At 29.0% G+C, this 16,301-nt stretch overlaps 2 protein-coding genes across 3 annotated transcripts; both read right to left on the reverse strand.

The window, feature by feature from the left end:
* Window positions 1-1,508: 1,508 nt before the first annotated feature.
* On the reverse strand, window positions 1,509-5,052 carry LOC109805783 (ER membrane protein complex subunit-like protein). The gene is made up of 6 exons (XM_020367989.3): window positions 4,806-5,052; window positions 4,659-4,715; window positions 4,383-4,536; window positions 3,711-3,808; window positions 2,984-3,049; window positions 1,509-1,781 (listed from the first exon to the last, which is right to left on the reverse strand). Exons 1-6 carry the CDS (start codon window positions 4,926-4,928, stop codon window positions 1,743-1,745), a joined length of 537 nt encoding a protein of 178 aa, XP_020223578.1. The 5' UTR covers window positions 4,929-5,052; the 3' UTR covers window positions 1,509-1,742.
* Window positions 5,053-8,632: 3,580 nt separating this feature from the next.
* Window positions 8,633-15,073, reverse strand: LOC109795088 (putative transporter C405.03c). 2 transcript variants are annotated; one of them, XM_029274188.2, is made up of 8 exons: window positions 14,883-15,073; window positions 13,418-13,677; window positions 12,126-12,334; window positions 11,552-11,622; window positions 11,381-11,479; window positions 10,833-10,950; window positions 10,238-10,373; window positions 8,633-9,909 (listed from the first exon to the last, which is right to left on the reverse strand). In XM_029274188.2, the coding sequence occupies exons 1-8, from the start codon at window positions 15,049-15,051 to the stop codon at window positions 9,847-9,849; spliced, it is 1,125 nt and encodes a 374-aa protein (XP_029130021.1). In that variant the 5' UTR covers window positions 15,052-15,073; the 3' UTR covers window positions 8,633-9,846. The 2 variants fall into 2 exon arrangements, with proteins under 2 accessions (XP_029130021.1, XP_082920058.1); XM_083063932.1 differs by having other exon boundaries at window positions 13,418-13,759; window positions 14,883-15,065.
* Window positions 15,074-16,301: the final 1,228 nt, after the last annotated feature.

The following is a 16,301-nucleotide window of genomic DNA, read 5'->3' on the forward strand; positions in this document are numbered from 1 at the left end:
GTTAGACTTAGCTACCAACTACCAAGTTATTTTAGAAACCTGAATTTCTGCATTATTAAGAAATTTCAAGTTAACTAGTTTCCTAAAGCCTTTTAAGGGTTTGGATTAGGTACAGTTACGTTTTGATGCAGTTATGTGCAGGTTAATAAATTTCTCTCACATAATTCGTCCAAGCATTCACATTCTATCACATTATTTCTTTAATATTAAAAATAAAATTTCACATTTTGTATTCAAGTAAAGATTGAAAGATCAGTACATTTTTCTATATAAATTCACAAAAAATCTAAAAAATCACTAATTTAATTATAAAATAAATAATCTAAATTATATTTATAAAATAAAAAATAAGACAAAATTATAGAGATTAATATTATAAAATTCCAATAATACTATAAAATCATTAAAAAAAAGAATTAATAAATAATAGAAATAAAAATTATTATAATATAGAAATTCAAAAATTTGAGGTAAAAAACAATTAAAAATTATTAAAATCAAACTATTTAAATATATAATAATATTATTACAAAGAAAATTAGAACATATAAAATAAAAATAAAATGACTAAATAACTTTAAAAAATGAAAGAATAAAATATCATAAATATTATATAAATAAATTCTAAAGCCTAAACATTAAAAAGAAAATAGTTAATAAATCATAGAAATAAAAAAAATTATTAAAATTACAATATAAAAATTCAACAATTTAAAGTCAAAAAGACAAAAATATACTTAAAAATTATTAAAATTAAACTATTTAAATATATAATAATATTATTACAAATAAAATTAAAACATATAAAATAAAAATAAAATGATTAAATAATTTTAAAAAATAAAATAACAAAATATTATTAATATTATTTAAATAAATTATTAAAAATATAAAATATAAAATAAAACTATAATTACAATTGTATCGGTACCCTAAAATATATAAATACCATAAAAGTTTTCACTTTACTTTTAATGTAAAAGAAATGATGAGTCAGAATGTGAATGTCTGAACAAATTATGTGATAAAAATTTATTAACTTGCACACAACTGCATCAAAACATAACTGTACCTAATCCAAATCCCTTAAAAGGCTTTAGGAAACTAGTTAACTTGAAATTTCTTAATAATGCAGAAATTCAGGTTTTTAAAATAACTTGGTAGTTGGTACCTAAGTCTCATAATATTGGTATCATAAAATTTCTCATTTTACTTTTAATGTAAAAAAAATTATGTGACAGAATGTGAATGAATTGTGTGATAAAAATTTATTAAATTGCACACAATTGCACCAAAATATAACTGCACATAATCTGAATCCCCTTTTAAAGGGATTCGGTGGTGAAAGGTGAATCATATAAAAGAAATCATTAGCTAATGCTTCATAAATGTAAGGAGATTCTTGCACATTAAATGTAAGGAGATTCTTGCACATCATTTTCTTTCATATGAAAACTGATGATCGACATGTAGAAAATTATAATGTGCAAATATTAGAATCCTAAATATAAATAGAAAACACTTCTTAATTATTTGAAAAACTTCCAGTCTACTACTACAAATCCTGTCCAATTTTGATCACTGCAAGCATTGACAACATTTTTTGAAATTGAAAACAAGTCATGCTTCACGCGGTCCATCATAGCCATTAAAATATGCTTTTAACCACTCGAAACTGATTCCTTATCCTTGTTTACTTGAAATCCATCCAAGTCAAGTTAGGCATGAAAGGAACTGGCACATCAACCCAAATTTACACCCCCACTTGAAAACTCCACCTCCTGAAGATAAGAAAAAAGTAAGGTTATGAGCATAAAAAGCAAGGGAACTATAGGCATTATGGCATCATAATCATGATAATTACACAAACCAATCATCAGATCTTTAAATTGACAAAAGGTAGGAGACATGCCAACCAATTTTATATCCTTTTTTTTTTATAAAACCCAGTTATAGATTTATTTTTAAAATCAACATTCACACTATATAGTTAACATTACAAAGTAAATTTAAAGCGTTCCTATTTTGACATTGCTACATGTTTCTTTTATACATCATATACCTATGGTTCTTCTATAATTGCTCTGACAACCATAGAGTGACTTGCAAATGTTATTTTGCAACCTCCAATAACAGTTTCAGCTCAATAAAGTAAAACTGATTAAGTTCGAATTATAAATAGGCATGCAATTTCAAATGTAATGCCCTTTTTCTTTTATGGAACTACATGTATTGTTGCCAAACAATAATCAATGCATTGGGTAGGAAGATCAGGAATCTAAATTTGACACAAATATATATATACATACATATATATATATATATATATATATATATATAAATAAAATAAAATACAACGTTAAAAAAGAGTAACTACCAGAGTATAGAATTGAGAAGTATGAAAGAGATTAATAAATTGACAGCTAGAAAAAATTAAGAACCAGCAGCAATAATGATTGTAAGCAGTAGCAATAAAATCAAAATGATAGATAATTGACTTCTTTGTGGGAAGAATACAAAAATAATAAACCAAGACAAAAGTACTATGGCTTTACAAGAAAAATGGATTAATAGAATAAAATTCCTGCCTGAAATCCAGGCTGTCAATAAGAAACTCTTGCAATATGTATTTCATTCAAAATGTCTTGAAAATGCTGAAATTCATTATTTTGCGATAATTTTAAAACAAATTACACCATCAATTTTACAAGATGAGATAATGATAATTGTTTATCAAATTATATTCAGACATATAAAGCATGTAAGCTGCAACCTCGTAGAATAAAACAGCAAAGTGTTGAATTAAACTATTTACCCACCTGAATAGTCAGGAAGAGATCCTAGAAAATGCTCAGCTTTTGTCATAATACAACAGAGCCAGCAAGATAATGTGTCTAACTTTTAACTATTGTTTGAAGAGGGCTCAAATATTACAAAACCTAGAACAAATATCACATTCAAGTATTAAAAACACAAATCCAACCTGAGCAGGTGCCAAGGACGAGACCCAGTCTGATGTGTGCGTAGGAAGAAGCCCCAATGCATTGAGCTGCAGAACAGGAATATCACAAGTTATAAAAAAGTATGTATATGGAATCAAGGTTGTCAAACCTGAGGGTTCAAATAAACTTGCATAATTCTAGTAAACTCAAATAATTCTTCAACACTTCAATAACATAAAAATTTATAGTACCCAAACATAATTCAATAGCATATACATAATATCAAACATTCCAACTCCATAAAAAAGCAAACGTAAGTAACAAAGTAAAAGCATAACTCAACACTTGACCCCAGTTATATTATAATACGCCAGGAATTTATGATTTCTTTTTTTGGTAGTTGAACAAAACAGAATAGAAATAATAATGAAAACATCAAATTAGCATCATAAACCCCTTATATATTGCAGAACATAAGCAATTCAATTTTAGTATCGAACAAAACCAACCAAAGCCATACATTATGAGGCCTAAACCATATACAACTCTAGGCTTGTAAACTTGCTAGTTGATCAAAGAGTTTTACCAAATTTGTTACAGTTTTCCTCAATTTGTATGATATAAACAAAAGAGTTCACAAGCAATTTAACTCGTTTTTTCAAGTTTTACAACAACAATGGCACATAAACTCGTTTACTTAGAAATTTAAAATTACAAGTAACATGACGAGGATGACAAGGTGCAACATGACTAATACATATACATTACCTTCCAAACACCCAATGCTAGGCCACCCAAATTAAGGGCTATGAATAACAACTTGGGACCAAGAAGCTCCACCTTATTGTCTTTGTAGGGCTCAAACACTGCAAAAACCAAAGGAATGCATTAGCAGTCCCAGACCATATATTCAATTGAAAAATTTATATTATTGGCCTGTTTGGATGATCTTTTTCAGAAGCACTATTAGGAGAGAAAAATAGGAAGGAAAATTGAAATAAGCTTCTCCATAAGCTAAAACTAGCTTATGCAAGAGTTAAAAATAAGATTTTAGAGAAGTTAATTGGATAGGGCCTATTTGCATAAACTTCTGAAGAAGTCCTTCTAGGAGAAAAAAATAAGAACAAAAAATAAAATAAGTTTTTTTACTGTTAGCTTCTTTAAAATCTTGTTTTTAACTCATGCATAAGCTAGTTTTAGCTTATGAAAAAACTTATTTCAATTTTCCTTCCTATTTTCTCTCCTAAAAGTGCTTATGAAGAAGCTCATCCAAAACAGCCCTTAAACTCCTCCAAAAAGATAAAATTAGCTTATGTGCAAACTAATCTTAAGGAGCTCTCTCGTGCAAACTAATTTTAGCTTCTCCTGAAAATTCTTATGAAGAAGTTTATCTACAAAGAGACTAAAATGAGATGACAAGGTCAAAGCATAGATACTGACTCTTTCCGACACTCTGCAGGGCACTAATGGGTTGCCAAAGAGCGGAGAAGGTAATCCCAATGCTGAACAAGTGGACCGTGCTACCAGCCATCCACATCATGAACCCCATCATCAGCAAATTCTTCAAAGGGGCTTGTGCTACCTCCCAAGCTTTCTGTTCACAACATCATCATCATCATAATAACAATAATTAAATAAAAATTATAATTTCACCAACAATGAATTAGCATAAATTAAAATAATAATAATAATAATAATAATCGGAAGAAGGTAAACCTGGGCTTTCCAATTGGATTCAGCGTCCTTCTTCTGGCGACTGAGCGACGAATCGTCCTGCAAAATTGGAATCGGAATTTGAATTTGAATTTAATGGAATTTGAGAAGAAGAAGAAAAAGATTAAATATAACGAGAAAAAAGGGAACCTGGTCGAGAGAAGCGCGAGAGAAACCAGGAGGATCGGGAATATCGCGAGAAGTGGAATTGTCTGAGAGGTCAACGCCCCATCTTCTTCCACCTGATCCCATCAACCCCTTTCCCTTCTCCATTCTGCACTCAACGACGTCGTTTCTCTCTCTCTGGATCTGCTTCAGAGTGCGTTGCGAAGAGGAAGAATGATATTACTTTCTTTTCGTTTTCTCTCTTTCCCCTTTGTGCTTGCTGATTTTGTTTTATGCGAAACGACGTGGTTTTGAACGTTACACTTACAAAAATAAACTATCGTACTGCCGCCCAATGAACAACGTCAATGAGTGAAATATAAAAATATATAAACCACAAATATTATATATAAATACTTCCTCAGGCATACTTTGTTTTACATTTATATTTTTTAATTAATATTTTGGATTTTGTGAAAAAAATTAATGTATATAAATTAGAATTATTATTTTGATCCATGGGATGTTTTTTATTAGAGTGTTTTTGGTTGGAGTATTTTTTAGAGATTTTTTAATTTTTTAAATCTTTCAATTTATCATTTTTATTTCATTTTAAAAGTAAAATTAATTTTTTTAAAATTATTAATTAAAATTAATTTTTATCATCAATTTAAAATAAAATTTACATGATAAAAGTATCTATTTATTATAAATTTTAGTTGTATAAAATAAAAGTTCATGTGTATTGTATATTTAAAATACAAGTATTATATAATTTCTTATTATATTTTTAATTTTTAAATTTTAATGATTATACATTATGAATATAAAATATTTTACATTATCAATCAATTGAAAATCAACTTGTATATATTAAATATAAATCATTATTTTGTGTTAGAATGTTTTTAAGAATTTTTTTAACTTTTTATCTAATTTGTTTTTTATTTAACATAATTATTTATGAATTATTTAAATATTTTAAATAAATTATCAATAAAAAATAATATTAAATTATAATATAAATTATTTATCGTAAATATAAAATATAATTTATATATTTAAATTTTAGTAATATAAATTTTAAATAAAATTTATATATTCAAACATAATATTTATTTATATATATAATTTGTTTCAATTTGTGTATTCTAACCAACTAGATGGGGTTATTTATTGTGTACATACATAATATTGGTAAATAAAAAAATTAAAAAAAATTAAATTTTTTAAAAATACAATTATAAATAAGTCTTCTTATTTATAGTCCATTTTTTCTCTTTTAGCATATGAATTGGTAGACCCTTCCACCACGCAAACTTATTCAACAATATCTATATGACCCTTCCACATCGATATTAATCAATTATTAGTTGTCCAAATCAACAGTAACCCATTCCTTATTTCTTTTGCACATTTTTGTCATTGATTTTTTAAAGTTAATATATATGTGTGTTGTTTGTGACTACATTAATAATTAATAGAAACTACATTTCAAGGTTTAGGGTTTATCCTATACCAATGAATGACTTTATCCTATCTAGCCTAATTCTAGACTATCAATATTTCCTCAAGCCTAATTTTACATGATTAACAATATTAATGGGGTCATGCTAATTCGTAATTTTGAATCAATCCATCAATGTTGCCGAAATCTTTTTTTTTTTTTTTTACCAATTATATAAATAGTTTCACATTCTGAGTTTTACAACTATGAAAGTTTATGGTTTTTAAATATTAGGGAAACAATTTAACTTTTACAACAACTTATACATAAATTAAAAAAAATCATATTAATTGAATATGTACTTCACTATCCAAATTTAAAAATGAGAGAAATTAGATATAACTTGATTTATATTAGTATTCCTGACACTTAAGATAAAACTTGATCAACCAATACCATTTTTTAGATGAAGAACTATGAATCAAATTAAGTTTAATGTGATTTAAAAACTTATTTTGATCACAAGTTTTGATGTGAATTTGGGAGGGGTGTTAGACTCTCAATGGACCCTCCTATAACAACTGTATGTGTATAAGTTAGAATCTGTAACCATTAGGTTTAAGTCTAAATATTTACACCAAATCTTATATTTTAATATTTTTTTTATAATGCAAGTTTAACTGATTTAATCGTTGAATTATGTGATATTATACTCACGATCATATATATCAAGTTTCACATGATTTGAACTTTTTTATATATATTTTCCAAAAATCGATATTTATACATATCTTGAATATCATATTATATGTTAAAATAAAACATTGTGATGAACTACTAAATAATTTTTGAATCATATGAAATTTTATATAAATGATCTTGAGTATAAGGTCACATAATTCAACAATTGAATCTTTTAAATTTACATTATACAAAAAGTTATTAAAAGTATAAGATTTAGTGTAAATGTCTAGAATTACACTTGGTGTTTAAATGTAGTTGAAGCTAATGTTAAAATGTCTCTTACCATGTTTCTGGTCACAATTTTGGACCTTTTTTACCTTCTTAACTAATTTATTCAATCATCCCAGTCTTTTAAAGTTATCTAAGCATTTTTTTTTAAATTTTTTATAACAGAGACACAAAATGTCTTTTTTCACTAGTTTATTATAAAGATGATATACCTTTTAATTTTCGCTTTCTTGTCAAAGGTTTTTACTCTTAAATTCATGCTACATACTTTCTCACATGTAATATTAAAAAAATCACTTTGAATTATTACACATTTTCAAATCTTAATTTTTTTTTCACCACAATCACCTATTAAAATTTCTTAAAAAATAAATATACAGAGACATGAATGATGGAATAACACTAAGGCCAAGAAGTCCAAGAGGTGATGTATTGAAGGAAGCAAAAGGAATGGGTTAGTGTTGAAAAATCATAGGAGGAGTGAGGCCACTTTTGGACCTTAGCTCCTAAGTTTTTATTAGCATAGCATTTATTTTTATTCCTATTTTACTCTTATCTTTGATTTCCTATTTTACCCTTGTATCTTGGGGGTATTTTAGTCTTAGAATTTATTTTACTTGTATTTTCAATTTTACCCTTGTATTTTGGGGTATTTTAGTCATAGGGCTTATTTTCTTTGTATTTCTCATTTTACCCTTGTATTATGGGGTGCTTTAGATCATAGGTTTTTATTTTTGGGCTAAGGTATTTGATTAGGGTGGGAATAAAAACCTAGACGTATTTTTGTGGCTATTGGACCTATTTTTGGTGTTAGAAAGGCTTAGGCTCAAGTGGAGAGCAAAGGTTGCATGGTCTTATCATGCACCTAGATGTATCCTAACTAATCCCAAAGACTTCATCCTTGGCCACCAAGTTGCATCTAGGGTTAATTTGCATTTCATTTGGTGTGCATTTGGCTTGTGAATTTAAGTCATGCACTCTCCAAATGAAACCCTAGATGCCTCCCACTCTTATAAATACCCTAGGCTATGCATCATATAAATACTTTGGATATTGAATAATAAAGAGAGCCTTTTGTGCCTTTATATCTTTCCTTAGTTACCTTTGGCTATTTTCGGCCAAACCATATCATCTCCACCTTGAGAGAAACAATCCTAGAAGTGGCCTTCATCAACATGAAGTGAGTCAACCCTAGAGTACCCTTCTCAAGCATTTCCTCAAACACCTTCTACTCAACCTCCATTTTCGTTCATTCCATCATCATCCACTTTAAAACCTTGTGCCACCTTTGAAGAACTTGATCCAAGGAGTCAAGGTGTCCTCACATTGATGAACCAATCCATCAATGCTAGTAAGGATGTCATCATTATTTTTTTCAATTTCTCCTTTACCAAGTAAAATTTTTTTTCTACTTTATTTTTTACATGCTTTCTTACACTTCCTTTTCCTTCACTTTTTTTTCTTTTTTTTTTTTCTTTATTTCTCTCCTCTTTACCGAACACAGTTAAGTGCACTAAGGTTTGTCAGTACTTTTCTAAAAGGCTTAAGTTTATTTTTGCTTGTTATAATTTCACGAACGTATAATTTTGGTCTCTAGATCTTTTTATCGCAAATTCAGTCCCTCTAATTTTTAATTTTAAATGATATAATAATGCTTAATTTTGATAACCAAGTAGAACCAAACTTTTTCGCAATAAAAATATTATGGAGAATCAAAATTACACATTTGAAATAACTATAAGGACTGATAATGGTGTTTTTAGGATGTCGTGTGGCATTTATACCGGAGAGAAAAGATAAGGATAATGCCGAAGAGTCTTTAGCCCCTACCAAGGATTAAGCAGGCTGATAAGAGAAGATTGCAATGGAAGGTATAATAATGATTCCTTCATCCGCTTGTTGTGTGAACTCACATCCAATAAAATTAGTATAAATAATAATAAATAAGAGAGAAAATATATTGTTAATATTTACTATAACATTAATTCTAAGACTAATTTGATCGTTGAAATAATTTTTTTTTTTAAAGTACTCCCCGATTTCCACTATAACAAGTAAACTTGGAAAGGTTATTATTTGAGTAGGATGAGAATGGTTAACGAGAAAAAGTAAGAAGATTGCTAAAGTATCCAATGTAGGTAGTTTAAATAAAAATTATCTTTTGATATATGTTAAAAAAAAAAAATTTAAATCAAATCAAGATTGACTAAAATTATATCATTATTAACACCGAATTTATTTTAAAAATTATGTTTAATTTGATAGTATATTAACATTTAAAATATAATTGAAATTAATGAAATTTATAAAGTAGTATCTAAAAAAATGAAAAATTATTAGTAAAAATAATAAAATAGATAGTCAACGCAGGAGAACTAATACAGGTTAATGGAAATAGAATAATTCTTAAAAATATATTCAATTAAAAATGAAGACTCGACTTTATTATATAAGGATAAAAATCCTAGGTTTTTTTTAAAAGACTTATTTGGTACACACTGCATAGTATATCAAAAGCACTTTTTTGAATCTCATTGATTTCTGTTATGTATGCAACTGTCATTGTGTATGGACCCTTCACCATTCCACAGTGATGGCTTCATGGCTGTACTAAGATTCTTCCTTATCTAATATACACAATCCTTTCTTCTCATAACGTCACGAACTTCATTCTCTATCACTTCCTGAAATCTTATCCGAAAGGTTTGCTAGTGTAAATCCTGCAAAAACCTGTCTCCAGTAGGACCAAAGAATGAATGTTTAAACCATAGTCATGGATATAACTAACACAAACCAATTCTAAGACTAATTTATACCATCTCAGTGTAAAATAGTTTTACATAAATATCTGATAGGAATTTACCTTATCACATTGTTTCATGAGTGAATAAGATAATATGGTAAAATGGTAAATCTTAGAGTATCATTCTCATACATCATTTGTGTAAAGATTTTTACAAAAGTGAACAATCTTGCCATATATGATAATCTAAAGGAGTAAAATCTTTTTTGTTGTTAGTGCATTGTAATAATACATGGTGGAAAAGAGAAGTCCAACCTGAATGCATCCAAGGATGTATAGTGCAGAGTACTTGCGACCATGTATAACCATGTCAGCTATCATGGCAACTGGAATTGTCAAGGACATGCCCAATGTAGCAACCAAAGGAGCTGTCCAAATTATAGAGAGTGCCCTGACACAATATTCATGGTTGTTGCTGACATAAAATGGAATGTTGTGTAATAACTGTTATCCTATGATTATACTATGTGAAAGAAGTACTATATGATTTAAGTATCATACACACCATAAAGGCACTAATGAAACATAATATAACAGTTCTTATATGTTAATGCTTTGATATGCCATATGTTCATTAATTAGCATAATGAAGTCATATCCCATATGGAATTCAGTTAAAAAATGACAAAACTTAGATCTAGTTTCTTAGACACTTTTGATGTTTTTCTACGATTGGAAATGGAATTGCATCTTAATGCTATGATAAGTCAAGGATTACATAGATTATTGAGGTGAAACTTCAATTCTAGTTTGGCGAAAAACACTGGTAACATCTAAGTAACTTTATTTAAGTTTTATCCTAAAAAGATTCCCTCGAGCTTTTTCAATAAACAGATGCTGTTCAACTTACCATAAGTAATCTGAAATCACACTTGAACAGATGTTATTCGCAATAACCATCTCCCAAGTGGACATTGAACTTGGAAATTTGAAATGGGGTTCAATTCCCACAGCATTTAATGGCCACGCTGCATGGAAACTCGCAAGAGCACCAGTTAAAAAGTTTGACAAAAAAATGAGGCAGGAAATTCTTAACTAAATAGCAATCTGCAATAATCAAGTTATCCAATATTCAAATTATTTGACTAACAGGGAAAAATCAGTGTTGTAAAAATGCATTACACTAATGTGGTTGATGTATATAAGAATTGATCAAAAGGGAGAAAAGGCAGAAGTAAAAGAAAAAGAGCTAAACAAGCTTTCCTTCAAGTCTAATAACATCATTGTCATGGTATTAAAAATGTCGATATCTCATCTTGATGAGTTTTCATAATTTTTCTAAATTAATTTTACAGATTAGTCTAGTTAGAAAATATCGTAGCAACCAAGGCTCAAGGTTACATTATTCATGAAATTCTTAATCCCTATTATATGCAAAACTCCCCAAGAAATTCATACCTATCCACCAAAAGGCAAGAAAACTGTAGAGACCAATACAACCAAAAAGCTTTTCCATGTCTACCTTGTCTCCTGATCCGACAGAATTCTTGAGAACCACTGAAATTAATTGACCAATGATTGAGAATGATATTCAACTCACACAATCCTTTGACAATTAAATATTCATACCTGTGAATAAGCCACAACATATTGCTGAGAGTAGACCAAAAATGTCCCCAATGATAGAATGCTTTTGAGTCCTTAGTAAGAAGAAAGTTTCCAAGTTCAGAAATTGGAAGAATCATGGTTAGAGAATATATAGGGGAACATATATAGTAGTCCATTAAGAAAAAAAGTGAAAAATCTTTAAGACAACTTAAATATGAATTAATTAACCTATTTCCTATTACTCTACCTGCCAACAACATGAATCTTTTAGTCTATTAACTAAGAGGGACTAAGATGGAGATTGTACTCAAACACACTTGAAGATGAGTATGTAAAAAGAAAAAGGTTACATATGAATCTATGAACTCCCAAGTCACAATGTAACAACCTTATCTTTGCAGTATTGTGCTATTAGTACACTATATTTATTAATAAAATTAAGAAGTAAAATTCCTCACAGAAACTGAAATTCTTTTTTCTTCTAGGAATTAGTTGTTTGTGCACTCTTATAAAGTGAACGCAATGATTGCAGAGATGAAACATTAGAATTTAGAGGAAAGAGCTTTTTCACCTTAACAAGCTATTTTCAACTTACATGCTAATCTGCTGATCTGCTGCCCAAGTTTTTCCAATAGTTGTCATGGCAACACCAGCCATGCTAATTAAAACAGCTGCTATTTTGGTCATATTTACTGAGTCCTGTCCAAGAATGGCTCCAAAGAAAAGGGTAAAGAGACCTGACATGGAACTCAGAATCGTTGTACTCGCAACACTAGTATTTGCAAGTGCCATGTTTGAAAAATACTGCATGAGACCCGATCAAGTATAGGGAACAGAATGAGTGGAATATCTTGAAAACTCATGATCATGCATAAATCAGAAGAATCTTTTCATTATATCTATTTTCTTTTTGTGGGTGTAGAGGGGTGAGGCAGGGAAGAGAATACATGTGCAAAGCACTGAGAAACACCTTAATAAACATTACCTAGATTTCATAATTCATTTTGGAACATGTTTTCACTTTTCACCATCTTCTTACAAATCTTTGAGAACATGAAACAAAATGATATTTTTGTAATTATAAGGAAAACAACAAAAAGAAATAGAAAATGCTTTTTTCTCAAAAGAAACATGTTCTTAAGGTTCTCACCACAAAATGCTCACTCACCTACATCAACCACACCTAATGATAACTGCTATTGATGTGGTTTTTTTAAAAAAAAAAATAAGAAAACTAAAATATATTCATGTACTGATTTTTCTAGATTTATTCATTTTGACATAGTTAATACATGCGCATCCTGTTCTATATTACCATCTTTTCATGTGAAATGAGAAATTAAACTCTAACTTTAAGGCATGAAAAACTAAAAACTACCATGCCTAAGAAAACAGTATGAAATTCTACCAAAATATCAGTCATGTCTCAATTATTTTTAAGTTCATAATATTCCGATCATTAATCTTTGTAATGGTATTTCATTACACTAAATCACTTCTGAAACAAGTAGTACCTTCAATCTAAAGTGTTTGTTAATGTTGATATTTTAGGATACAAATAAGATTTTACATTGGTAGAACAATAGGAAAAAAGAGTTTATAAAGTAAATATATATTTATTGATAAGAGGCCTTTTGGGTGGTAAAATAAAACTATGAGACTTTAATTTCAAAGTGAACAAAATCTATCATTATGAAGATGTGTGTAAACAACTGATGAAAATAACAAGATATAATAACTCTCCTCTTAATAAATATTTCTCTCTCAGACAGATAACATAACATAATTCTAACCGATATGAACTAAGCTATATTCGGTTCTCTACAAAAAGTAAACTGAAATAAAGGGAAGTAAAAAATCAAAATGTAAAGAATGAGATCTTGTTACCTCTTGTGCAAACCATATTGGAGTGAGGTACAAGCCACACTTTGCAATTTTCCATGAACTACCTTCATAACTTTGTAGTGCAAGCAAGGGAGGTTCATCTTCCTCTTTCTTGACCAAAGGCATTCCTTCTTCTCTTTCTCTAATTTCCTTATCAGTAATCAAACTACTTTTTAGTCCAGTGGAAATGCTAATTAATGTGTAGTCCTCATGAAAGTTTCTGAACAAAATTTTCAGTAAGCTACATGTCCACTTTTTGAAAACTGAAATGAGAAGATAGATCACCATCACAGATACTCCAAGGTAAGTGAGTGCAAATGGCTGTTTATACTCAACAAAAATCCTCTGCAGTAAAGTACCACAAGCTTGGTATAACATGTCTTATTGCAGAATTAAACTAGAAAGATGTTAATAGTGCAGCAAATACAAAGTTTTAAGGAATAGAAGAAAAATTGGCATACAATTAAAAGCAACACTACTATTGTCCATTTTTATTTTATTTTGGGCTACATAACTATAGCACATTTGTCATATAACTTTCTCTTTTCTTTACTAGGCATTGTCGTTCCATTTTGATGAATATTGAATAAAATCAAAATGCATGAAGAATTCCTAGCATTCAATCCTTTCCCTAAAACCTTTTTAACATATTATGGTAATATAATACATGACATGATAGTGTAAAGTTTTTTATTCCTGAGTCAAACTCGATATCAAAGAGTTGCATCAACTCACACACAAACCAACCGAGCTAAACTCCTTCCTTTTTTCTTTTTTTACACTGCTATTAAGTTACAAACTATTATCAAATTTGTTGACTTGTATAATAATTAATTGAAATCATACTAATTTTTTTTTATTAATTTGTTGCTAGTGTAAAAACTTTTAATCTAGAGGTGTATGCATAGTAACGCACAAGACTTGACAACCCCACAAAATACACATTCAGCTTATTGCTTGGGACATCTTAACTGTATCCACATGAATAGGAATATTAATTTTTTTGGAAAGAAACGTCTAATATTGACAAAAACTGACATAAACCAGATAAAGCTGAAACTGATATCGTAATTTAAAACAAAACAAAAAAAATTAACCGTATTGCTGCAAAAGAGAGGGGGGTCGGGGGGGGGGGGGGGGGGGGGGTGGGGGGGTTTGCATATTTCTAGGTTCATATTGCTTGCAACAAAAATAGCAATGATTTAGGTAGCTAAATACAAATTTTGAAGGAAGTGGTATCATTTTCTTAAAAACTTAACAATTATATGAATAAGATAGATGTCTCTGAAGGGACAGACATGCAGTTCAGATTTTCTTTTCCTAACTAGTCTTAGAATTTAGAAACCACATAGAAGAACAACATCCTCAAAACACAAGCAAAGTAGCATAACATAAACAAAATAACAAACAATTAAGGGAGGGTAAGAATGAAAAAAAAAAAAAAAAAAAGGAAAAACATAATAGAAACCTGAGTTATTTCTGCAGAGCTGACCCATATTAAGACAAAAGCTCCAATCAGTCCCAACCCAGCATTGTACCTCCAACCCATTACACAACTTTGTCTCAACTCCCTTATAGTACTCTGTGTATTTATATAAGCTGACAACTTTTGCTACAAAGTCAGCATAGTCTTCCATGGCAATGACAAGCTCTGAATTAACTGCACATATATATGTATGAGATAGGCAGCAAATCTAGTATGAGTATGTTTGTTTTAAATTTTTTTATCATAAACTTTTTTTAAATAAAAAAGTAAAAATTTTTACTTTTTAACATAACCGTCTAATTTTGTTAAAATAAACATATTTTTACTTTTCTAAAAAATAATTTTAATTTATTTTTAAGAATTATTTTTTAAAAATATTTATCTTTAAATTTTAAATAACATACTTATAAACTCTGAATGTTAATTTACTATGTAAAGTATCCTGGTTTTTGTTATCTTCTGCCTCGAAGAGGTAAAGTGGTGGTCTGTCAAACTAGAAATATAATAATATTTTATTATACATAATATATAAATATGTTTATTATATATAATTAAAATTTATTATAAATTATATAAATAATTTTTATATTTAAATATATAAATTATATTTAAAATTCATATACATAAGTATTCTTAAAAAAATTATATTTTTAAATTTATAATAAATAATTTAAATTTTATTTTAAAATATTAATATTTAATTTATAAATAATTATAATAAATAAAAATTAAAATAGATAAAAAAATTTAAAAATTCTACAAACATTTTTATTGAAGAAATTTTTTTAAATATTCTCGTACAAAATAAAAGTTTATGTTTAATATATAAAAGTTGTACTGGCAAGGCCTTTCGGCCACCATTTGACCGATACCCGATCGGCACCTGAAAGGCCGAACCAGGTTGCCGACACCCAATCGGCACCCAAAGGGTCGAACCAGATTGCCGACGGCTGATCGGCCATTGGATACCTAGTGAATGTGAACTATCATTAATCAAGGGACAAGAATTATCCTTAATCAAGGGTTAAGAGTTAATTACACTAATAAGCCGATTAGAGGCGTATTACCTAATATGGTAATCTTGTGCAGGGCCCATGGGAATCCGGGCCCATAAAAGTCAGTATAAATAGCTCATGTCACAAGGTAACGTCACTATTCATTAATTACTATCGATACTTGTGCTTTATCCTGACTTGAGCGTCGGAGTGCCTTTTGCAGGTACCTCCCCTCTCACCGGAATATTCGATCGGAACTCTCGTTCGGCCCACCAAATACGAGAAGATTACTAGTGTGCCCTTCAGACAGGTACATTTTGGCGCCCACCGTGGGGCCGAACCGAGAAAGACTTGAAGACTTAACAAGACTATGACGAAGAGAAGGAGAATGAACACGGAAAATCAC

The sequence above is a fragment of the Cajanus cajan genome, chromosome 9, assembly GCF_000230855.2.
Source record: "Cajanus cajan strain Asha chromosome 9, NIPB_CcT2T_4, whole genome shotgun sequence".
NCBI classification, from domain to species: Eukaryota; Viridiplantae; Streptophyta; class Magnoliopsida; order Fabales; family Fabaceae; genus Cajanus; species Cajanus cajan.

What these genes read in the sequence shown, in the direction of transcription:
- LOC109805783 (XM_020367989.3), bottom strand. Translation starts at nt 4,928, where the DNA reads ATGGAGAAGGGAAAGGGGTTGATGGGATCAGGTGGAAGAAGATGGGGC. An exon ending in AATCCAATTGGAAAGCCCAG is followed by an intron (nt 4,537 to 4,658) that starts GTTTACCTTCTT and finishes TGTTGTGAACAG; the next exon opens with AAAGCTTGGGAGGTAGCACA. An exon ending in TAGCATTGGGTGTTTGGAAG is followed by an intron (nt 3,050 to 3,710) that starts GTAATGTATATG and finishes CCTGTTCTGCAG; the next exon opens with CTCAATGCATTGGGGCTTCT.
- LOC109795088 (XM_029274188.2), bottom strand. Translation starts at nt 15,051, where the DNA reads ATGGAAGACTATGCTGACTTTGTAGCAAAAGTTGTCAGCTTATATAAA. An exon ending in CAATATGGTTTGCACAAGAG is followed by an intron (nt 12,335 to 13,417) that starts GTAACAAGATCT and finishes GGTCTCATGCAG; the next exon opens with TATTTTTCAAACATGGCACT. An exon ending in ACATCCTTGGATGCATTCAG is followed by an intron (nt 9,910 to 10,237) that starts GTTGGACTTCTC and finishes TACTGGAGACAG; the next exon opens with GTTTTTGCAGGATTTACACT.